A 25,801-nucleotide genomic window follows, 5' to 3' on the forward strand; every position below is an offset into this window, starting at 1 on the left:
TGAGGTGAATTGGGGAGAGAGAGTAACTGGCCCAAAGTCACCCAGTCAACTTTCATTTGGAACTTAGTTCCAAAGTGGAACTAAGACTCACAGTTCCTGGATTTTAGCCCAGTACTTTAACCACTAGACTAAATGGCAAAGAAACAGTATTTTGATTATGTTCTTTGCCAATGGCTGCACTGGCAGGTTTATATATAGAGAAGATAAAGTATAAACTTGCAAAAATTTCAACTTTTTTTCCAACTTAAATCAATTGGAAAGATTTTTAAATATGTTCATATTTTTCAAACCCCAACATTATTTGAATGAAATCAGTACCTTCTATGTGATTATGTATCATCAAGTCATTTTTTTTATTCCTACTAATCACCTATCTTAGATAATTTCATTCATCTGCTATGTATACCAATATTCCAATATTTAGTCTTTAGAGACAAAACAATCAATTTTTTTGGTTTGGCGATAGGATTTAGTTTGGAGGTAGAGAACCGCAGTGCCACAGTGGTTAGAATGCAGTAATGCAGGCTACTTCTGCTTACTGCCAGCTGCTTGAATCTCACCAGGCTCAAGGTTGACTCAGCCTTCCATCCTTATGAAGTCAGTAAAATGAGGGCCCAGATTTTTGGGGAAAATATGCTGGCTTTGTAAACTGCTTAAAGAGGGCTGTAAAGCACTGAAGCGGTATTTAAGTCTAAGTGCTATTGCTATTTAGCTTTTGTTATGATACTTAGCTTTCTACTTTCCACTTTGCTACTTTCTCTATAGTTTTTTGCCACAATTGTAGCCTTCATTAATGTGCCTTTTGAACTGTTTTCCCTTATATTACACTACAAAGACATTTGAGAGGGGGGGAGGAATATTATAATGCCTTTGTGAAATTAGAATGTTAGAGGTATACTTTCAAATCCTGAGAAATAATAGTTTACAAAGCACAACTAGAGTGATGGATCCTGTGGTAAGTGTCAGTGCTGCCAGGGACACTTAACATTACCAGTTCTCTTCACATCGTCATATGAGAAGATTTTTAGGCATCTGTCAGTGTTGGTGGTATGAGAGAAATGGGTATTTTATTTACACTGTGGTTCTTTTGTGGTTATCAGGTCTGTCTGGGAATTGATTCTGGGATATCCATCTTTTGTTATGGGTTTAAAATTTTATATTCTGCAAACAGAAGCATAATCAGGCCTCCTTTTTGTGAGCATTCCAAAACAGCCATTTAGCTAAATAAAATACAGTTTGATTGCCCTCTGTTGAAGGCAGGAAACTTTTTCAGCTGATGAGTCTATATGGAATTCAAGATCCGAGAGATGCTCATGTGTGCTGACTGCCATAATGGTTGTATCAGCAATAAAGGATCATTTAGATTTATGTAGATATGCATGAGACAGACTGGGATACCACTTCTTCATTTGCTATCAAAAGCTTGATTTCATCAAAGTTCCAATGAATCAAAGAAGGCAACTGGAGCGATTACTCTTCTAATATGTATATTTCAGAATATTCCATTCTATCCCATCAAAGAACTGGGGACCTATAGGAGTTCCACTGGAAAGTTTAGAAAATAAAAGAGATGAGTGGCCACTTATCTCTTTTATTTTCTAAATTTTCCAGTGGAACTCCTATAGTCATGGAAACTAGTGCTTTACTTTGCTCCATGATTGACTGTGCCATCAAATCATTGTCAGTTCTTAGTGACCACCAGGTAGATTTTCTCCATGATGATTTGTCCCTAAACTGTTCTTTCAGTCTTCTAATGGTGGACCCATCTCTTCTCTTTCCTTTCACGTTCCCAGTATTAGAGCTTTCTCAAGCATGCCTGGGAAGGGGGGAGGGTGTCTGACAGGTGTGGTAAGCCTTAATAGTGGCAAGTGTATGTATGATTCATATTTACCAAATGACTATGTTACATTTGAATTTTTAAACATAATTTTTAGGATAGTTGTATGCTGCTGTGCTTATTTTTTTATTGTTTCTGTTGTTTCAATTGCTGTGAGCTACCCAGAGATGCTCTTGTAAGCTAGGCAGCTATACAAGCTTAATTAATTAATTACAATAATAAGTTTAGTTGTTCTCTGGATTGTTATGAGTTAATATGTGTTCATATGTACTGAAATTGTCTGATACATCGCATGTAGAATATCTAATAATTAGTAACAAGGAAGCGAAATTTGCTGCCAGAAGGCCTTTTTAAAAAAAGAAAAAGAAAAAAGGTTGTGACAGGAACCAGGAACAAGGCTTCATTCCCTCTACTCAGTCTGCTTATATATTAATTGGTTGCATTAGGTCACTGAAAAATTTGTGAGCCAGCTAATTTCTTTGGAATCTTAGCAGAAATACTTTTTTTTGCATAGAATTTAAGAAAACAGAGATTCAAGATATGTAGTTCTGAACTTTGTGGGGCTAAACCTTTTGTAACTATCTGGTCTCTTAACACATTGATTTGATATACCAAGGTTCAAGTTGTATGTTGAACCTTGATATTATAAATAAAGAATTGTTTAAAGAAAATTACATAAAATTGATGATAAATCATTTAGATATCTAGAGGCTTTGGGGGAAGGGTTTCCTTCGAGTCAGTATTAATTTCTGGCAACTGATCAGACATGTTTCTGCAGTTTTCTTGGCAAGATTCCAGAAGTGGTTTGCTATTGTCTGCCTCCTTGAACTGTGAAAGAGATACTGACCCAAGTCACCTGATAGTTATGAAGGTTTGGATGGTACATATTGCATTGCACTCAAAGAACTGATGTGTCAGGCATTTATGCATTATAAGATGCAAGATCAAGGCCATTCAGGATGTACCAAATCCAAAATGTAAAGTAGATTTTTTTTAAAAGATTGCTTGGCTTTTACGTTTTTATCACATCATTTTGAAAATTCAAGGCAACCTTAGCAGAACTTTGCATCATTTACTGGATGAAAAAGTTATACGGCATTGAACTCATCAGCATGGTGTTGCTTTCCATACTATCAAGAAGTTAGTCATCTTCTATTTGGTCCTTATAGTGAACCTCAGTTCATTTATCACTTATGATGCCTCAACCAGAAGTGGGTTTCAGCAGATTCTGACCAATTTTGGAGAACTGGAACGAGAACTGGAGCGAATCCTTCGGGAGAGGGGGCAGTATAAAAATTTAAATAAATAAATAAATAAATAAATAAAATTTTGAGTAGTTCGGAGAACCAGTAGTAAAAATTCTGACTGGCCCTGCCCCCATCTATTCTCTGCCTTTCAAGTCCCAGCTGATCGGGAGGAAATAGGGATTTTGCAGTAATCTGCCCCTGGAGTGTGGTGAGATTTTACAGTATCCTTCCCCTGCCACGTCCACCAAGCCACGCACCACCAAGCCATGCCACACCTACCAAGCCACACCCACAGAACCGGTAGTAAAAAATTTTGAAACCCACCACTAGCCTCAACATATAGAGTTCATATTGTTCTCAGCTAAACAGTGCCTGATGGTAGATATGAGCATAGTAAATATTAAATCTGAACAATGACCTCAGCAAAGTTAGACAAAAAAATGGCTATAATCCCAAGGGATCAGAAAATCCATAATTATGCATATGCTTATACTTTTGAAATTTGGATAGAATACAGCAATTTTTTTCACAATAAAGGAACTCTTCTCATTCTATCAACCCCTATGCAATGCTGGAACATCTGCTACTTATAACTGTAAAATCTGAATTTAATATACCGTATTTTTCAGACTATAAAACACTCCGGGCTATAAAACACTCCAGACTATAAGATGCACCTAACTTTTGGGGAGAAAAACAAGAAAAAAAACCTGTCTCTGCCTCCCAGCAATTTGCTTCCTTGCAGCAAACAGCAGCTTGGTCAGCTTCAGTACAGCCTGATTTAGCACAAGCAGCTGATTGGCGGTTGGATCCGCCTCCAGGAATACCACTGATCAGCTGTTCCAGGCTGCGGGAATCACCGCCACCCATCGCCACTGCCACATATCACCACCTCTGCGCACCCCATTTTCAGCCTCTGCGTGTTCTGTTTTTGGCCTCTACATGTCCTGTTTTGGCCTCTGCATGTCCCGTTTTGGCCCATTCCGCCACCACCACCTATCCGATTGGAATAACACTTATTTTCTTCCAGTCATCTAGCATTTTATCAGGATTTCTCCAGATAATACATAGAAATTCAGTCAGACGATCAGTTATTTCCTTCATATCTATAGGATGCAATGAATATGCTCATTAAATTTATTCAACACAAAGAGGTATTCCCATGTTTTCAATCTATTTCATTTTGTCCCTCTGTTCACTTTTTTACAATTTCCTGGTAGAATACTTAAATTTCATCAACTTAAGTTCTGCCTTTTCTCTATTATTTGTTAGCACTTTGTCTTCTTCATTTTAAACCTGATCAGTTTCTTTTCTTTTCTTTTCTTTTGAGCAAACTATGTCTAAAAAAACCTTTTATTTATAGCCTTCTTTGTTGACCTCAGCTCAGTTTGGAGTTTCAGTTTTTTGACAGCATCTCTAAAGGACTGAGCCACATGACCAGACTCTTACAATCTGCCCTTTTTCCATTTCCTGTCAGCTCCCTCCCTTTTGCTAATGTTTCAATATCTTTAAAAAAGAAAGCACATATATATTAATTTTATTTCATGTCATTTCATTTCCATTTACCAGATCAGAAAGACTCTTAACAATTTCAAAGCATAAAAAGTTACATATTAAAAACACAATAAATGTAATAAAAATAAATTAGAATTTAGAGTTATTAGAACCTAGAACTATTTTGTGGGGATACAATTCAGCTATTATTTTCTGGGCTAGATTGATTCTCTTTTGAGTCAGATAAGTTTTGTGTCATAGCTTATAGAATGGTATCTTCTTCGAAAATCTTCAGAGAAGACTTGTCAGAAGATCCCTAAACAGTTTTAAAGTCCCCTGCCTCCAATTAAGTATTAGTTGTAAAGGAGGATGAAAAATAAATGTCATTTTTAAAACAGCTTCTTTCTTTTTTTGTATCTCTTTGATTCACATTGATAGATTATGAACCAGCACTGCACAGATAAACTTTGGGAATATTTAAGACAGCTTTCCCAAACTCAGCAACTTTGAGATCCATGGACTTCAACTCTTGAAGAGAAATTCTGGAAGTTGAAATCTACATATCTTAAAAGTTGAAAAGGCTGAAAAAAATTCCGGAAGAGTGGAGGATTTTACTGGGAGTTCTGTGCATCCCAAGATGCAACCTTAGAAATGGAACCTTAGAAATGGAATTCTCCTCAATTCTTTTCAAATCACTAGAGAAGTAATCAATAAGTTCTTGAGAATAAAAATTGATCTTTCTTTGGTATATTGCTTGCATTTTTGGCCTTATAAGCACCATTCTATACGTGCCAAAGCTGCTAAAACAAGTTGTCCCTGTTTAATAGCTACTCATTTTGTTTGAGAGAAAGGCACGTCACTGAAATCTGTCAGCCTTCAGACCTATTGAAATTTGCTTTTCTGTGCTTCAGGTGTCTTTCAGGACCCAACTAATATTTTAAGTAAGAAAATGGAGGAAAGTTATATGCAGTTGTTAAGGGGAAAAAAATCAAAAGCAGATGTATTCTGAATTAAAATATGGTTAATGTATCTGCCCTTTCAATGGTTTTTAATTATTTCATTATGAAGCCACCATCAATGGAAAAGCCATATAAATGTTTTAAAGCTTGATTCTTTTTCCGAACTCTACCTTTCCAAAATTGCTTTGTCTCAATATACAAAATATCAACCCTGCCCTAATAAACAAAAGAATAAATAATAATAATAATAATGATGATGATGATGATGATGATGATGATGATGATGATGATGATGGAGGAAACATCATAAAAGCCATAAATACCTGGGCTATACCTGTGATTCGATACACTGCAGGAATAATTGACTGGACCCAGATGGAGTTAGACAGCTTGGACAGAAAAACAAGGAAGCTAATGACAATGAATCATGACTTGCACCCCAAAAGTGATGTTGACCGATTATATTTACCAAGAACAGAGAGTGGTCAAGGACTCCTACAAGTAAAGCAGACTGTGGAAGAAGAAAAACGAAGCTTGAATGATTACATCCAGGAAAGTGAAGAACCAATGATTAAGGAAGTAAATAAAGGAGGCCTTTTAAAGACAACTAAAACAAAAGCAGAATATAAGAAAGAAGTAATTGAGCAGCAAGCTGAAAATTGGAAAAGCAAAGCTCTGCATGGCCAATACCTGAACAGTATTGAAGGCAGAGCTGATCAGAAACTAACTTGGAACTGGTTAAGATCAGGAGTACTGAAAAAAGAAACAGAAAGCTTTATTTTGGCAGCTCAAGCACAAGCCCTAGCCACAAACTGCATGAAGGCAAAAATTCAACATGCTACCACCAACAGCAAATGCTGCCTCTGTAATGAGAAAGATGAGACAGTCGACCACATGATCAGTGGGTGCAGCAAAATTTCATAAACTGACTACCTACAGCGCCATGACTGTGTTGCTAAGATCATTCACTGGAAATTGTGCCAGAAGTTTGGATTTGAGTATAGCAAAAACCACTGGGAACATCAGGTTGAGAAAGTTTTAGAGAATGAGAAACTCAAGATCTTGTGGGACTTCAGGATTCAGACTGACAGGCACTTGGTCCACAACACACCTGACATAACAATAGTTGAAAAGAAAAAAGTATGGTTCATTGACATTGCAATACCTGGTGATGCACGGATTGAAGATAAGCAGCAAGAAAAAATCACAAAGTACCGGGACTTGCAAATTGAAGTTGAGTGACCATGGAAAAAGAAATCATGTGTTGTCCCGATTGTAATTGGAGCCCTTGGGGCAATACCCAAAGGGCTACCCCGCTATTTAGAAATTCTAAATTTACCGGATTTGAACATTTTGACTCTACAAAAAACCACCTTACTCGGAACAGCTTACGTCCTCCGACGATACCTTAACAGTTCCTAGGTCTTTGGTAAGGACTCAAGCTGCTGAGCTATTAACCAGCCTCAAAGGCTGTGAATCTCACTAAAGATTAACCAATAAATAATAACTTTATTGTCATTGTACAGTAATGTACATTTGTACATTAAAAAAAGCAAAAAAGTATACACAGTATACCCATACAGAGAAATTCACTTAAATCCCAAAGACCAGGTCCTACACACATAACAATCCCCAAACACCCCCCCATCCACCACAAATTCCCCACCCCTAAACCGCACAAACAACTACACAACAGACCAAGTAATGCTGTCCAATAGCTAACTGATGGTGGCCCTTTAGTTCATTGTTGAGTGCAATTATAGCTCTGGAATAAAAACTATTCAGAAAATGTGTGGACTGAGTTTTAATTGTTCTGTATCTTCTGCCAGAAGGCAACAGTCCAAAAAGATTGTAAACAGGATGGGAAGAATCTCTGAGAATGTTATTCAACTTCCTCAAACAGCGAGATTCGAAGATGTCATCCAGGGTTGGTAGCTTGAGCACGAATATATTCTGGGTAGTTTTAATGATTCTCTGTAGCTTTTCTGTCCGCTACAGAGCTGCTCCCATACCATGCAAGAATGCCGTATGTCAGGACACTCTCAATGGTGCTGCAATAGTAGGACAGAAGTAGATGCTGAGATAGATTTATATTCCTGAGCATTCTCAGAAAGTACAGCCTCTTCTGTGCCAATCTACAACTAAGAGAATGACTTCTGGGCTGTTCTATAATGTAGCAACTCTCTTTCCCCACTTCCCTGGAAACTAGGCACTGTAGGTAACAGTCACAGACTAGGTTTCATTATACAGACAGAGCTGACAGTGGTGGCCAAGGTGAGAAAAGCAGAAAGCAGATACTCCCACACTTCCCCTAGGTGCAGCGTTAGACTACCATCAGACAAGAAGCAGTTCTGGCCACAAAATACCTACACAAAAGGAAATCAGCTATAAGTAGACTTAATCAAATGGTTGTTAGTTACATTGAAGCCAGTTCTTGGTGGAAACCCTGCTCTGTTTCATATCTGATACTACTGAATGAAATATGGTACACCAATTTGAGACATTCAGAAGCTTGTAGACATCTGCTGTACTTCTATTTCTTCAAACTAAATTTACAGATGGCCTTCAGTTTAGCAAAAGACTGTGTGCTGTATTCTTTGTGAGGCAGAGGATTTTTTTGTTCTGTACCTACCCAGATTGGAATTCCTTATTCACAAGCTAAAGTTTACATGGTATAATAATGTTCTTCCAATCTTAGGTGGGTGGGTAGAAATGAAACAGGTGATAGGAAACATTGTGACTGACGCTTCAATCTTATTTGTCATTGAGAAGCACAACATTACTCAGACAGGAAGTAATGATTTATTACTGAATTTCGGGTTCTTCTTTTTCTTATTTCGAATGCAATTTGCAGAGATAGTATAAGTGTCCATATACTTCCTCCTCTCACAGCATAAATTATAATAATCAGTGAATGAGGATTGTGTTTTTCTAATATGGATTTCTTTGCTGCTTGAGGTTCTACTAACACAATGAGTATCCGAGGAAAAGTATTTAAAAAGGACCACAGTGAACTCTGGAGAAAAAGGAGGACAATTAGACGAAATAATCACGGAGAAATCCACAGTATGAATTGTGTATGTATATAAATATATATGTTTGTACTTTTTTTCTTGTAATTTATTTAGTGTAGCTTTGGAGTATTAGGCTTGTGAACAGAATAGATTATAGTATTCTTATTTTATCTCAGTGACTAGAGCAAATTCTCTAGTGAAACTGTAGCAATAGTATTTCTAGAGACTGCTATTGAAATTTGTTGGCCAGGCCATCTTGGTTAGGAGTTGTAGGAATGGCGTTTCATATCCGGCAGGTAATAAACTGGAAGAATCAGTAAGACAAATTTCAACAGTTAAAATTAATAGGACAAAATCAGTGTATCTATGAGATAAGACATCCTAATATATTTGTGATTTCAGTGTGAATGGGAAAGAAGAATGTAAGAACTAAGTAATACGCTGTTTGACATCATTTTCATCCTCTGTAATTTTATCATGGCATGATAGAATTTATATTTTTTTTCTTCACAGAAATACATTGAGTCTCTCCTTATATGACTTTTTTTTGGGGGGGAATCCAATTTGTTAGAAGAAAGCTTGTAAAGACAAACAGCCTCAAATAGGCCAGACTTTAAAGATACTCATGATTTAATTACTGTATATGTGTGTATTAACGTATCTGTGAAGGAGACGTTCAACGTCCCTTGGGAGTTGGGCGGCATAGAAATGTGATAAATTAAATTAAATTAAATTAAATAATTTCTAATGTGAAAGCTACAGGATTAAACAATATTGGTTAAATGATGTGGTAAATGATAGTTACAGATATACCTTTCTGTTTCAGGAAAGAGTTTAATTTTTTTTAAACGAAAAGATAGAAATTTTAAAAAATCAGAAAAATTGACTCTCAAGATACAGACTATGTATTAATGGGAATGTTCATGTACTAACAGCAGAGTATATAAATTTGCAATGTAAGTTCAATTTTGAATCGTAACATAAATATTAAGGTAAAACAAAAAGATTTAACAAAGGAATCTAGAAAGCCAGTACTACCAGGGCATTCCTATATTGTCACAAGTTTTACTTCCTAAGATCTTAGTGACCTCTTGATCTCTCAGTGGTGATACAGGTAATCCTTGAATTGGGCATGATCATTCAAATTCAGTTGTTTAATCATATGGTTATTAAGTGAGTTGTGTCCAATTTTATAATCTTTTTTTTTTTTTTTTGCCATAGTGGTTAAGTGAATCACCTTGGTTATTAAATTAACTATATGGTTCTTAAACAAATCTGGCTTATGTTACTTGTTGGAATTTTGGTCATGTGACCGTGGGGATACTGCAAGGGTCATAAGTGTGACAACTAGTTGTAAATCACTTTTTCAGTGCTGTGGTAACTTAAACAGTTGGTAAACATATGGCTGTAAGCAGGGGTAAAATCTATTTACCTTCTCTACTGGTTCTGAAGTGTGAGTGCCGTGCGTGCGTGTCACATGCAATTTTGGACCCTCTGCACATGCACAAAGCCTTTTACGCATACATAGAGGGTCAAAAACAGGTTACTTCCTGGTTAAAACCAGGAAGTAACGACGTCCGGGTGGGTGGGCGGAACCTCATGCTGCCGCTGCTACTGGTTCGCCGAACCATGTGCCGCCACCGCCGCTACCGGTTCACCCTGTAAGTCAAGACTACCTACCACTGTATTCTTTTCATTCGTGCACTAGAGCCAGGGAAAAAGAAAACAATTATTGGTAGTCCCCTTCATTCTTCCTTTATCACATTTGGGAAGGAGGAAGGGAAGGAAGGAAGGACCAGACAGTCATTCTGGGTACAGAAAGGCAAATAACGTCTCAGCAATTTAAAAAATAGGTCTTGATTCTAAGAAGAGTAGAAGTGGTAGTTCCCACACTTGGAAAGCTTCCTCTTCTGTTACAAATGCAAGACAAAATGTGCTAAATTTCCCCAGAGGAGTTAATCCAGCTTTCCAAGTTTTCCAAGAACCGTGCAAAGTCCATGGCATCATGGGAATAAAGGGCATCTCTGATATAGATCTTGACTCTCTAAGCAAAAGGCTGAAAACTTTGAAATCAGATAGCCCCCATGGTTATTTTGCTTGCATTTATCATTCATTTAATTCTACAAATTGTTATGTACAATTTATTTATTTATTTATTAAATTAGTTTGCTGCCCATCTCACCGCAAGCAGTGTTCGCTGAATGCTGAAAATAATGATTTTATGGGAAAATACATTCTATATGAAATAGAATCCCAATCTGCTTAGAAAAATCACTGGAAAAATGGATCTTTATAGGGAAATATTACAAAAAGTGTTGTAATTCAGCTACAATATTCATCAAGCTTCTACTGCCTGAGGAAATGTGTGTCCTCTTGCAGGATTGTTAATTCATTTAATTGCACAGATATGGAGCAAAACATTATCTACATAGGTTTCTTCTTTTGAAAGCCACATCCTGTTTTAAAAACACAGCCTTTTAGTATTTGCATGAAGCATATTGTTTTTAGCCATAGCATTACTTGAACTGAAGTGGATTTTTTTTAAAAAGGATGCTGTTTAAACAGGAACTATATTCTGAATCTTCTGCCTCTTATGTTAAGATTAAAGAATTAGTCATTATGGTGTTCTGTTTTCTTGGTGTGTTTTTCAGTGGCATATTTAATTTCCAAGGCAATACAGCTTCCCTTCCCTTTTGCAGTTAATAACCCATCCCTTTCCAATCTACTTCACAACTAAAGCACACTAAATACTAGCCTTAAGGCATAGTGGTTAAAACATCAGGCTAGTAATCAGCAAGCTATGAGTTCTTCTTCCCCCTTAGACACAAAGCCAGCCACACTCTTGTAGCCCTAGGAAACAGGAAATGGCAAATCACTTTCAAAATCTTGTCAAAAAATCTATGAGGATTTGTCCAGCTAGTCACTAGGAATCAACACTGACTCAAAGGCGCGCGCGCGCGCATACACACACACACACACACACACACAAGTTATCAGTATAGAAGTAGTCATCCCCCCCCCCCCACAAACAGCTAGAGATATCTTCACTATCTTCTACAAGGACATGGTGTACATGAACAAAACATGGCAAAAAAAAAAAAAAAACAACCCAACAGAAACATAATTGCTTAGTTTTATTTAAAATACTTTTATAGTGTAAGCATAGTGTTGGGCCACAACATTTGAAATGATTTTTTAAAAAATTTATGTCCGTTTATAAGCTGAATAAGATCTACTTTGGTGAACAGAAAGAATTCACTTTACAAAACATTTTGCATGACAGTGAAGCAATGCTGGGGGGGTGGGGGGTAAGTGAGAGGTCTTCTACTGACATGGTCCAGCTGCAGCCTTTTGCCCGTGCCAGATGGACTATGCATTTAGTAGCCTTGTACGAGCTCCATTGCCATGCAGCTGCCATCGGTCACCTGGCAAGCACTCTCATTGGCTGATTCTGTTTTTCAATTATCCTGCCAGTTAGCTCAGGTACAAAAGCTGAGTTTTAAATCAGTTTGAAGGCCTTGGAAATAGGGTGAAGTAATGATGAATATGGACAGAGAAGTTCTGTTTGATTAATGTTTTGTACTATGCCAGGCAATATAAGCATCTTCACACTTTGGTAAAAGCTGGAAAAAACAATGCAACTTCTCAAGTGAAGAAGAAAATATGCCATAAGTATAAGAAATTAACAATCAATTAGTCTTTTTATATATTCACAAATTCTTCTTCTTCTTCTGCCATGTCCGTCATCGGACGTTGACGATCATGTTGGCAATCCTATTTTTATCAACAGCCACACGAAAAAGTGCTGTTGAGTTTTGTCCAAACCAGTCCTGTAGATTTTGAAGCCATGATGTTCTTTTTCTGCCTGGACCTCATTTGCCTTCAACCTTTCTTTGGAGGATTAAGTGAAGTATGCCATATTTTTCTGGGGGTCACATCACATGTCCAAAATATTCTAACTTTTGCTTTTTTATGGTTTTGATGATTTCCCTATTCACAAATGTATGAAATTTTGGAGAATAATCTGTAGGAAGGAATATATATGTAATACCTCCCAGGTTTCTATATTTTAATGATGAGAGAAATGAAAAATGCTGGCAACCACATTATTTTTATTAATTACTCAGTGTATCTATTTATTTTTAATATAAAAATAAAGTAACCAAGAGCCTTGGTACTACAGTGGTTTAAAGCACCCTGTTATTAACACAGCTGCCTGCAATTTACTGCTGGTTCGAATCTCTCCAAGGCTCAAGGTTGACTCAGCCTTCCATCCTTTCTAAGGTAGGTTAAATGAGGACCCAGTTTGTGGGGGCAATAAGCTGACTTTGTATAAATATACAAAAGTATGAAGGCTATTGCTTAACGCACTGTAAGCCGCCCTGAGTCTCCGGAGAAGGGCGGCATATAAATCAAATTAAAAAAAAAAAAAAAAAAAAAATATCTTGATAGTAACATTTCTTGATATTTGAATTTGTTGGTTATGTGTATTTAGATGTCTTCAATCATTTTAGTATATTGTGACAATACAATTGTCTGTTTAATATTGCCAATATTGCAACTTGCATGTATTTTTGTAGCAAATCCAATTTATGAGGATAAACAATTTTTAGTTTTGTAAAGCTGTAATGTGATCTTTGAACACTCATCAGTCAACATGCTTGTAATGTTGCAAAGGTATATAACTCAGTTCCAATTTTCTTCCTTTATAATTCTCCTTATTATTCACACAGACACACACTTGGCGTTTGAGACATAATATTCAATATAAAAAATACTGAGCAGGGGAGGAGCTGGAGAAAGGAAGAGAGATTGCCTTAATTTAATCCCATTTACCTATGCCATGGCATCATGATAATGTATTTTCTATCTGCAGCAAAAAAAATAAAATAAAATAAAATAAAAAATGAAGTAAGCAATATGACAATCATTCCATAGGCAACAAACAAAATTGCATCTTTATGATGGGAGTGGAGAAAAAAACATAATAATGCAGTTTTGTTTTGCAGCTGCCTCCAGTATGCCAGAACTCTAGCCCAATTTATGTTTATTGATCTCTTCACCAAAACTTGTGTGTATGTGTGTGTAGTTTTCTTGATAGTCTTGTTAATTAGATTGAGAACTTTCTTTTTGATTTTAGAATTAATTGTAAAATGCGTAAGCACAAAAATAGACTAGAGTTATCATTCTTCAGGACAAGCTAATGAGTTTCATCTGTATGATACAGTATGGTCTTCACTACAAAATACTTTTTCTAATTCTTAGCTAAACATTATTAAATAGTGTTTTGCATAGAAGAGATGCTCTGTAAGCCTGCAAGAGCTAAATTGTGAAGCAAAGTGGCTATGCTGCCAACTGGCGCTTATGAAACCACTTGCATGAGCCTTTCAAACAATGAAACTGCTTCAACACTTTGAAGAGATGCTCCTTTGGTGCTCCTACACACTGCAAAGAACCTGAGCGCTATGCACAACCCCAGTATTACATACTGTATATTATCAAGCCCTTTCAAGACAAACATCTACCAAGTGTAATCTGTTATATCTCCTGTTCACAGGAACAAGTTTTCTATCAATTTTTTTTTATCTTTGAGAGTTTAAATTACAGTTTATTCACTTTCAGCCACATACAGCTTCAGCACTTCCACATTTTAATTGTATTTAGGTTTCCTGTTTTTTGTCTACTTCAATCTTGGCAATACCTTACTTGTTTTAGGTTACTTTCTCTGCAAATATGTTGCACACAAATCGCATGTTGTGTCTGTGGGTCTAATCAGTTCTGTCTGAATAGAAAATATGTACAGCGGTCAACCAATGGATTGATACTGCATTGCTATAAGGGCTTTTAATTATTCATAATTATAAAGTAGTTCCTCTGATAATATCAGATATTGAAATTCTAATTAATTAATTAATTAGAATTAGAAATTCTAATGAATGAAAAAAATTGGCCTCTAGCGTTGAAATTCAATATTAAATTTCAATGCTAGAGGCCAAATTTTTCATTCATTAGAATTTTCCAATGAGATTAGATTATTTTGCATTCTGTCTATAATGTATAACTACAGATTTGCAGGTGCTCAGTGTTTTATCATTATTTAACAATATCTTATAGAGCCAATGTTGCAGTAATCTCACGAAATATCATTGTTGTACATCAGGTGTTGTTGTTGTTTTTACGGATTTGGAAATCTACATTCGTGTGGGTTTCAATTCCCAACATTTCCCAGCCAGTTCTGGTAGTTGAAGTCCATAAAAATTGAAAAAAAGACTAACATACATGATTCTAAATTACAGAAAATGTGTAGGTTGCAGGAAAGGAATTTGGGAGTTCTGGGTTAAGGATATGCTTTAATTAAAACTGATCATTCAGAAAAATGGCTTACTCTGCATCACAACTGAAACAAATCTGCACCAGGATATAAAATACATCCTAAAACAAAACTTCAGTAAACCACACTTCATTCTTCTTATATTTTAGAGTTTTCTGTGTTGATGCTGGTCACTTCTTCCTCATTTTTTTCTCCGATGGGTACTAGGTAGGCATCATTTGGCATGGTGCCATTGGAAGTCATCTTTCATTATGTGCTATTATTTTCCTCAGTTTAATTTCTGAACTGGCTGCTTATTAGCAGCTATACCCATTTTTGGATACTTGTTTTAGATTAATAAGTTCTACTCCCGAGTTTTAGCTATTGCTGAAGTCCAATTTTATAATTTTGACAATCAGCTGTGGATGATGAAAATATACTAGAGCTTGGTATACATGGAATGCAGTTTCCTTCAATCACTAGATTACATCCAGACCTGGTGGAACTATTAAAACTTCTTTCCATTTATATCACAGGCATTCATTTATGTGGGCTTGAAGTCTCAAGGCAGAGAAACAAGGAGCTAAGTTTAGTTCCTAAACTAAATATGTTTAATTTGTTCTGTGAATCTAGCAATTGTGGGTTTTGTTACAAACCATGGTTAATTAAATCATGGTCTAGAAAATTGTGTCAAACAGTCTCTGAGTCAGACCCCTGATACACTAAACATAATTGTCGCTATTGACTGTCACTGTTTATAGTTTCATGAAAGGTTCCTCCACACTAAGTCATAGCATTTGAATCTGGATCTCTGTGTAGAAAAATGGGCTGCGTGCCTATTTCTCTTATATGTATTCCTTTATGATGAATCCCACCAACTAGTTTGTCCTTCTTCCCAAATATTCTGCTTTTGATTAATATTCTAGGATGCCCAAAAGACAAGTGACAACAAAGGAATCAATAGTAAGAGAGTCGAGGTGGCGCAATGGTTAGAGTGCAGGACTGCAGGCTACTTCAGCTGACTGCTAGCTGCAGTTCAGCAGTTCAAATTTCACTGGCTCAAGGTTGACTTAGCCTTCCATTCTTTCGAGGTGGGTAAAACAAGGACCCAGATTGTTGGGGGAAATATGCTGACTCTATAAACTGCTTAGAGAGAGCTGTAAAAGTACTATGAAGCAGTATATAAGTCTAAGTGCTATTGCTATTCTATTAAGATTTGTTTAAGCTCCTAAGATATTGTGGTTTTACTTACATGATTGCCCAGCCAGTTTCTATCCTGGGGAAAATATCTTTGTTTAGCATTGGAACAGGACTATAGAATCTCCAATGAAGCAGAAAAATAGTTCTCTCTGCTACCCACTAACTGCTGAAAATATTTGTAGGAGGTCACCACTTCCTGACACATTAAAAACAAAAATCTTGAAAAGAAAATATGCATGGTACTCACGTTGGTGTTTCTACATTGCAATATAAAACAGTGATCAGCTGTTCGGATTTGCTTACATTATTTTTCTCTTAGCCTGCTATGCTGTTCTTAAATTTCAACAAATTTCCTAATATACTATAGTTTCAAAAAACCTTTCCGAGGGCTCAACACCAAAAGTGTAGAATAAGAGTGTGGTAAGGGGGGGGTGGAGATCTAGTTTGCATTCTTCAGCATTGTGTTGAAGCCCTCAAGAACTGCTACCAACTTAACATTACACCTGACAGTGCTTTAGATCCTGAATTCTGGTGTTCTTCTCTTGACTGCAGTTAAATACTGAAACCTCAGGCACTGTGACTGTTCTGTGAAATCAATTATGAGGATATTTTTAGTCATTGCTGAAAGAAACAGGATTGCTACCAAATGAAACAAGATAAGTTTTTAGGAGGTGATGTTATTTGCTAATCAACATGCTACACACTGATAGTAGTTAAGGCACTAGGCTGAAAACTAGGAGGCAGTGAGTTCAAAGCCTGCCTTAGCCAGCTGGATGACTTTGAGCCAGTCATTGTCCCTCAAGCCAACCTCCATACAGGATTATTATTATGGGAAAAATAAGAGAAGGAAAGAGTATTATGTATGTTCACTGCCTTGAATTATTTATAAAAATAATAAAGATGGGATACAAAAAAACACCCAAGGAAGGAACAGATGCATTGTGTGTCATGACATCATTCAAGTAACAAAAATTACATGCCATATTTATTATTGTTGAGTTATGACACATGGCACATCACTGAATGTTATTACCAGATACAGGATTTAAACAATTTTTTAGATATTCTATAGCTGTAAAGTCAAAGTATTTCCAATTCTGCCACTAATTCTGGACAGGTGCACATTATGTTCAGCCTGTCTAATGAAAATGAATCGGGAATTTTGCATGTTGTACCTTCATGAAAAAAATAAATGGTCTGTAAAAGAAAGGAAGGTAAGAGAAAAAAATATTAAATGCCTCTTTTTACAATTATTTGTATCTAGCTAGCATAATTTTTAGGCTTTTAAAAAAAAATTGGCATATATTTTTTAAAAAAATTAAAATAACTCGGTCCTGCACCATTTAGTCCTGGAGCATAGATTGCTTAGTAGATTCATTTCCAGAATAATTACATTTGGGAAAGATAATACTGTGACTGTTAAAACTTTAATTAACCAAAAATATTATAAATCTCCCAGCAACCCTTGCAAGGGAGGAACTAACTCAACCATTGTGACATTTCTATCAGCTATTCTGAGAAATCTCTTGGAGTAAAAATGAAACTCTCCACTAAAAATAATCACAAAAAATTCTAACCACATATTTGAGGAAAGTCCCTCTAAAAATGTAAAATGAAATTCATTTGAGGCTGAGATTATTAGGTTTGAAACCATTGCTCATGCAAAAAAAATAGTACTGAACTTTGAATATTAAGAATGATAAACTCTTAGTAATTTAGAATACTGTGACTAGGACAGCAGGAAACAACTCCTTTTTTCACCTCATAAAATACAAACATGACAATTTAAGAAATAAATTATGTTTTTTTTATTACAGAATATGTTTCTGAAGCTCCATATGAAGCTATGGATGATCAAAGTGGTATGGGTGTATATAATTTACCTTTTAAAGAACAATGTTCTTTCTCATTTTGTTGCCATTTTAGTTGTATCAAAGCAAGTCAAAAAATGGCAGAATTTTAACAGTTCAATTTAAAAATAAAATACTTTCATTTCCCTTTACTACTTAAAAGGAATTAAATGTGTTCTTGTTCAGATGCATAACAATAATACATATTATTCAAATGAAGTTTCAAAACCTGATTTATTTAATATATTTTGTCACCAATTACATTATATTAGGAGTATGTCTAAGAGGAAATACTCCAAATCCTGAGATATCATGGTGACAGAGGTGAAATCCAGCAGGTTCTAACAGGTTCTGGAGAACTGGTAGCGGAAATTTTGAGTAATTTGGAAAACCGGCAAATACCACCTCTGGCTGGCCCCAGAGTGGGGTGGAAATGGAGATTTTGCAATATCCTTTCCTGCCATGCCCACCAAGCCACACCCACAGAAGCGGTAGGGAAAAATTTTGAATTTCACCCCTGCATGGTGATATAACATTGGGTCTGTTGAGCCCTGCAAGGCTGGTGAACTCAGGAAACAAGAGTCACTCTGGAAAGATATTTATTGTTTATCTCCCTGAAAAAATATTCAGAAAAAAAATTGTTTATACATTCTTGCTATCTAATAATAATTCATAAAGATGAATATTTAATGTCCTTCTTTTCACCTTGCAGGAAATCATTGGTTTTTCCAATCTATACATCTACATTCAGCTTTTGTTTTTGTTCCTTTTTCTCCACCAAGTTAATAATAAGATTCCTTTGTCTTTCTGTAGATATACATAGTGAGCAAGACAGTCTCTCTTTTTATGTCCCATATCAAAGAATGTGCAATTTTATCTTTTCTTTGGCTATTTCTTTTGAATGCTTTTTAAAGAGTTCATAATGCCTTTCAGCAATAATAGTATTTTCCTGATGGCTGAAAAAGGTATAATCCAGTTCTTTACTGGGGAAAGTATGGGGTTGACTGCCAAATAGTTTATCCTGACAGAGACAAGGATGAATGCCAAGTTAAACAAAGCAATAGTACTTTTGTTTCTAGCAAACGACTTGAATTTAAAATGTGGCTAAGCATAAGAGACTAATGGGGATGAATCAGCACATAGCTCATGGAAACAACTGAAATTAAAACACACCATTTGGCATCAAATTCATTTAGAAGATAATTGCATATAGTTATTCAGTACCGTTAAAAGAAATGTGGATATGCTTCTCAGCATAAAGAGTAGGTTAATGTGGCAATGTGGTATGATTCAATATTACCTGCATAATGCATATTACTTACCAGGTCTCCTCATCAGGAAATAATCAGACTGATAATGAACATTTTGAGCAGCCAAATCCATCTGGTTATATTATCAGCTTCACCATACCAACCTGTACATAGCAACTGTTGCGTGAAAGGATAATGGAAATGGAGCCCCAGCTCCAAAAAAGAAATACAAAGGAATTATACAAGTTGAATCTTTTTTGTGTGTTTTGTCTCCTCAGCAGGAGAAACCCAAACTTCTGGAACCTTTGGATTATGAAACAGTAATTGCAGATATTGAGAAGAATGTTGAAAATGATCGTCTGAAAGACCTCTTTTTGTTCCCTGAAGATGACTTTTCAGTGAGTGATTGGTGTTTACTAATAAAGCTAAGTCTCATCTTTAATTTTGTCAAGATGTTCCAGTTTTTATGCCTTGCACCACTTGAGACAGTATTGTGCTCAGCTTGGTTTCATTTTTTAAAAAAATCTAAGATACTTGATGTAAAAAAGAGGATCGATTTGGCAAAATCAAACACAATAGTTTCTTGTCCTGTACTTTTGAACCTTAGATTCAAGAGTATGAAATAGGTATGAAACTGTAGAAAACTAAAAAGCTTTCAAGGTTGATGTCAATCCATCAGGACAGGCCAAATCATGAAACAGATTCTACAAGTTTGGCTGAATCCACAGTATTGCCATAGGCTACTGTAACAGATTTTAGAAAGCCTGATCAAATTTTCCCCTCCCTCCCTTCTTCCCTCTATACCAAGGGTGTCCAACTTTAACAATTTTTAAGACTTGTGGACTTCAACTCCCAGAATTCTCCAGCAGGATATACACGCTGCTCTCTATTCTAATGAATTAAAGAGAAGTCAGTCTTATTTCTCATATTTTTTTTTTTATTTGATTTATATGCCACCCTTCTCTGGAGACTCAGGGCAGCTTACAATGTGTTAAGCAATAGCCTTCATACTTTTGTATATTTATACAAAGTCAGCTTATTGCCCCCAAAATCTGGGTCCTCATTTTACCTACCTTAGAAAGGATGGAAGGCTGAGTCAACCTATTTCCTTCTGTTTCCTGGTCTTAAAGCATTGTCTCCGCCTAATGTCTCCAATAGAATAGAATAGAATAGAATAGAATAGAATAGAATAGAATAGAATAGAATAGAATAGAATAGAATAGAATAGAATAGAATAGTTGAATTGAGTTGAATTGAGTTGAATTGAGTTGAATTTTTTTATTGGCCAAGTGTAATTATCTCCTTGGCTCTCTAGAGCAGGGGTGTCAAACTCGATTTCATTTAGGGCTGCATCAGGGTTGGTTTTGATCTTGGGGGGCTGGGGTGGGTGTGGCCAGGGTGGACGTGGCCAGCTTGATATCACTTGTGTTGGGGGTGCATGTGGTGACCCGAGCATTCTCCAGAGAAAACAGGCTCGCGAGCTCCATTTTCAGCTGCTCCAGGCTCCTGCAAACCTCTGCCAAAGAAAACGGGCTTCCGAGCTCCGTTTTTGGATGCACCAGCCTCCTGCAACCTTCTGCCAGGGCTCCCAAGCTCCATTTTCCCTGGCAGAAGCACTGTGGGCCAGTCCTTCGTTGTTTCCAGAGCAGCCCCGTGGGCCAGATCTAAGCACCCCACAGGCTGGATCCAGCCCCCGGGCCTTGTGTTTGACACCCCTGCTCCAGAGAAACCGAGTTGGTGAAAGACTGATCACACTCTTTTCTTTGGTAATTTAGGGACACCATTTCTTGATTATACTAAGCTTATTAGGTTTAGTCCTCACAAAAATAATAACCCCTAAAGTTAACAGGAATAATGGTTCATAGATTCTTTAACATTCTATAACATTCTTCACCTATCTTTTATTCCAATGGAGATTATGAATGGTAAAATATCATTCTTCTATAAATCATTCTTTCTATAAATGTATGAAATGTACACTGGTACAGGATATATGCAGATCTCTCAGTTCCTAATGCAACAGTTAGAATTTTTTTAAAAATGTGCTGCTGACATCACATTTTAACTGCCATGGTATTTATCACAAGAAAACCTCTTAACAATTACATATTGTTGTGAAATAAAAAACGCAGAAGACAGGAGATGATGTTTTTCAATCATAGCTCTACTATTATAGAATAGTTGTATCCTTTTAGATACAAGATTAATCCTGTATTAAAAGGGATTAAAAATATTAGTTTAAATGTTAAAGCTTAATTGTGGTTATTGGTTGTTTTATGGTACTTTGTGTAGATGTTACTGTCAGGTTTCAGTGTCGTCTCAAATAAATTGCATTTCCAAACAAATGGTCTTTGATGAAATCTTTCATTTATTAAGCACGACAATCTGTGCCCGATTATGTCGTAGCCAACACTGACTTCCTGACCCCAAACCTCCCCTTTCCGTTCCTCAATTCTCTGCGTCTCATTGGCCATCTTCCAAATCACTCTCCCCATATCTACTACTTCAGCTCCCAGGAATGTCCCCCCTCCCATCTCATCTCCTAGGGGATATTATCTTCAGGGAAAATAAATAGGTGAAAAGTCAAACGTCCTCTTGCCAGCTGCCCCCTCTTCTCTTCCTTATGTCAGCACTGGAACTAATGTAGTTTGGAGTGCTGACAGTTACACTATACCATCATAGATTTTTACTTACTTTAGATTTTAGATTTTAATCACTGTTAAAGATCCACAAAATAATATTTTGTGATTCTGTAAGCCACCATGTATCTGTTTGGATTTGACAACATATACAACTAATAAAAATAAATAAATAAAGTTCTTGCACCAACTTATTCCAGGTATCCTCTCCACAGTATCTTAAAATAACATTACTTTATGAACAGTTCTTTATGATGAGAATGCTTCTGCTAAATTCTAAGAAGTGAAGCTTGTTGAATCTTGAAAATTGCTATGAAATTCTTCACAGAAATATTCATACTCTTTTTTTTTTGTAACATTTGAGATTTGTATTTAATATTTGCACATTTTGAGAAATATTGCATAAATCAGAATATTGGAGTTTCCTGATATTTGAAAAAAATAGCCTTTATTTTCATGTACTTTTATGGATTATATTATATTTAAGCAGGGACTGAATAAGTGCCGTATCTAATCTTTTCATTAAAAATTGGACCTTAGCCCATGTTTAATTTTTTATTGTGATGCTGCACGTTTGACAAATAGTTTGCAGCTGACTTCGCTAATACTTGCGGTTAACACTTTCCCTTATTGCCAATATTCAGCTTAGAATAAAATAAAAGAGTTGGAAGGGACCTTGAAGGTCTTCTAGTCCAACCTCCTGCTTAGGCAGGAAACCCTATTCCATTTCACATTGTATCCAATGGTTATCCAATCTCTTCTTAAAAACTTGCAGTGTTGGAGCATTTACAACTTCTGGAGGCAAGTTGTTCCACTGATTAATTGTTCTAACTGTCAGGACATTTCTCCTTAGTTCTAAGTTGCTTCTCTCCTTGATTAGCTCCCATCCATTGCTTCTTGTTCTACCCTCATCTTAGCATTAGCATTAACATTGGTAAGAATAATTATGTAAAAAAAAAGAACAAGACTAAACGTTTTCATCAGCTCCTTGGTGGTTCCCAGATTCTGCTCCATGTAACCACAGCCTTGCTCCAAAGTATCTTTGCAGTGGATACGTAATTATGATTCCCAAATACAAGTAATACCAATAAAAGAATTCTTGAATTAAATACTATGTTACATGCTGTTCTTTTATTGATAATGTTATTTTGGAAGCAAAACAACTTAGCCATTACTTTTACCATTATCCCCATGATTTTATTTCAGCAGTTTTTCATGAACAGAAGTGTTTTAGCAATTGGGGATCTAAACTTGATGGTATCAGATATGTCTCCAACAACCCATTTTCATGTCGGCAAAGGAAGAAAATTTTAAAATGAGCATATGGAATCTTCTTGCCTTTTCATGTTTTGTTACTCTTGAGAAAGTTATTTCGTCTTTCTCCAGTTCTGGATTGTGTTTGGCATCAGAGCTATGAAAAGAGAATAATATGTGTAATTGCATTTAATGAGGTAGGTAAAGGTTGTTTGCAACAATATCTTGGTTTAATATAAATACATCAACCATTACTCTTGCAAAACAAAAATGAAATTATAGTGATGCATTAGGGAACACACAGGACAGAGAGCAAACTGTGTAATTCACTTTATTGTAACAGATGCCACAACACTCTGAAACTATAAAGGTTTTTCAATTTCCTCCTCAGATTTTTTAATCAAAAGTAGCATTTTTCCTGGCAGATCCAAATTTTTAAAATAAATAGAAGGTCCATCTGGCTTTCCTGAAGATTATAATAATCTCTTTCAAATTGTATGGGTAGAAATATTCGCATATTAATGTATGCGTATAAATCTCAGTTTATATAGAATTATGTACATGGCTTGTCATTATGAAAATGCTTTGCAGTCCTGCCTCTTAATTATATCAGATTTGTTGTTAACAATATTTTACTGTTACTATGAATAAATAGTAAGTGCTTCTGTATCACAACTTGAAATATATGTGTAAAGGAATGTATTTAAAGTAATTCCATTACAGATTCAACTTCAGCAGGAAGTAAACAAAAAAAAAAAAGCAGCAGTTGTTTCCAGGCTTATTGAATTTATTTTTCCATGAAATTTATGTTAAACTGGGAAAACAACCCTTGTATTGACAGTTAAAAAGAAAGCTTCATTTTCCAGCTAAGCTAATTTGAGACTATTAACCCATCTACTTTACTCTTTCAAAAACTGCAGCAAAAATTCAGCCTGTTTGTGGTTCTTTTGATAAAAGTTACCCATCTCTGAAAGGTATCTTTTCAGAAACATAATAACAGTCCTGGATTTGACTTGGTTTATGAGCAGGAATAAAAAGGAATCAATATTACCAAAACTCTCTTATATGCAACTGATAATGCTGAAATTTTCTTTTAAAATATATATTTCACTAAAGTAGTATAAATTAGAAAAACGTCAGGTTTTACTATATTATTTCTAAAAAGGCTTGTCTATCAGTGGGGGAAAAAGTTTTCTTTCAGCCCATGAAATTGAGGTTTGTTCACACAGGTATCCATGTATTACTGTGGTTCTTATTCCTTGACTATTAAGGATTTATTTGAGGTGGTACTCTTCCAAAAGCTGGATGACCAATATTCTGTCTGTTGGGTACATTTTTTCCACATTTTTGTCTATCAGGGAATGGCACTTTGTGGGTATTGCAAATCTCACTCATTTCAAATAATTTCTCCCTTCCCCCCAAAAAAAAACAGATGCAGAATTATTTCTTATGTATTATTCCAATATAGAATAAGTTCTATATTTCTTTCTTCCCATATAATATTCATGAGAATGAGATGACAATTGATACATGATTGATCTGTAATGATTGAAAATATTCTTTTCATGCAAACTTCTTAGTAAGCTATCTAATGATGCTGTAATCATTGAGATGAACTCAGCCCTTAATTACCCTATTTCAGGGGTGTCAAACTGGATTTCTTCATGGGCCAGATCAGCACTGTAGTTCTCCTTCATGGGCCGGGCGGGTGGGGAGCAGAGGAGAGACGGGACAGACTCCTGCAGTACTCTGCTGGCCAAAAACGGGCCACGCAGGGAGCCCATGAGTCTGGCGTGTAGCCCATTTTCGGCCTCTCCAGCTTCCAGAAGCACTCTGCTGGCCAAAATAGAATATAGTTTCAATAGAAATTGAAACAAATAAATAAATAAAAACAGGGCAAGCGGAGGTCTCACAACGCCTCCAAGCGGCCCGTTTTTTACTGGCAGACTGCTGCAGGAGGCTGGGGAGGCCAAAAATGGGCCGTGGTGGGGCTGCGCAGAGGCACTGCGGGACAGTCCTTTGATATTTCCAGCCTGGCTCCGTGGACCAGATTTAAGTACCCCACAGGCTGGATTCAGACCTCAGGCCTTGAATTTGACACTCCTGCCCTATTTGATTGCCTGTGTTATTTATCATTCTTTGATGCTCAGGTGTGAACTTTTTTCTCTCTTTGTTGACTTCTCGTTAGATAGCCACAATTCCCTGGGAAATACGAACACTGTACTCATCAGTTCCTGAAGATGCAGAACAAAAGGCAGAATATTTATTTGTTAAAGAGGTAAAGTTGTTATTCTTTACTCTACTTAATCTTGAATATACATTTTTACAGGATATTTATTTTAAAAAAATAATACAGTGTTGTAACTTTCAACATCATGACCATTTTGGGGGGGGGAGGTATTGCTTTTCAGTCTCAGACATTAACAGTATGTTGTATCTGTTACTTGGCAATTGTTCTGTAGTTCTTCCTAGATGTATATTTGACACATTCTTGTGTCAGCACTTTGCTGTTCTTGGTTAGATACTTGTATTGTTAGTGTTTGGTTTGTCTTTGGACCAAAGATTATATCAGACCTGTGATGATGGTTATTTTCTGAAATATTTAATTGGGTATAATGAATCAGTTTGTAAGGTTATTTTGCACAAAGTTTAATTCTTAATTGGGATTGGATTTGAATTATTTGAAGAGAGAGATTAGGGGGAATTTGTGGTGGACTGTAGTAGTCTGGATACACAGGAGGGAGAGG

At 36.1% G+C, this 25,801-nt stretch overlaps 1 protein-coding gene across 3 annotated transcripts in view; it reads left to right on the forward strand.

Moving 5' to 3' along the window:
- The window catches only part of DOCK10 (dedicator of cytokinesis 10), a 156,908-nt gene that overhangs the window by 39,315 nt on the left and 91,792 nt on the right, over positions 1–25,801 (forward strand). For 2 of the 3 annotated variants that reach the window (XM_070945998.1, XM_070945997.1), the window contains exons 2-3: positions 19,440–19,559; positions 25,243–25,332. In XM_070945998.1, coding sequence (XP_070802099.1) covers positions 19,440–19,559; positions 25,243–25,332 — 210 coding nt within the window. Of the gene's footprint in view, positions 1–8,509; positions 8,615–19,439; positions 19,560–25,242; positions 25,333–25,801 lie in introns of those variants that run through there. The other variant, XM_070945999.1, reaches the window with a different exon arrangement.

The sequence above is a fragment of the Pituophis catenifer genome, unplaced genomic scaffold (genome assembly GCF_029215685.1).
Source record: "Pituophis catenifer annectens isolate HBS135680 unplaced genomic scaffold, rPitCat1.0.hap2 SCAF_6, whole genome shotgun sequence".
Taxonomy (NCBI): Eukaryota; Metazoa; Chordata; class Lepidosauria; order Squamata; family Colubridae; genus Pituophis; species Pituophis catenifer.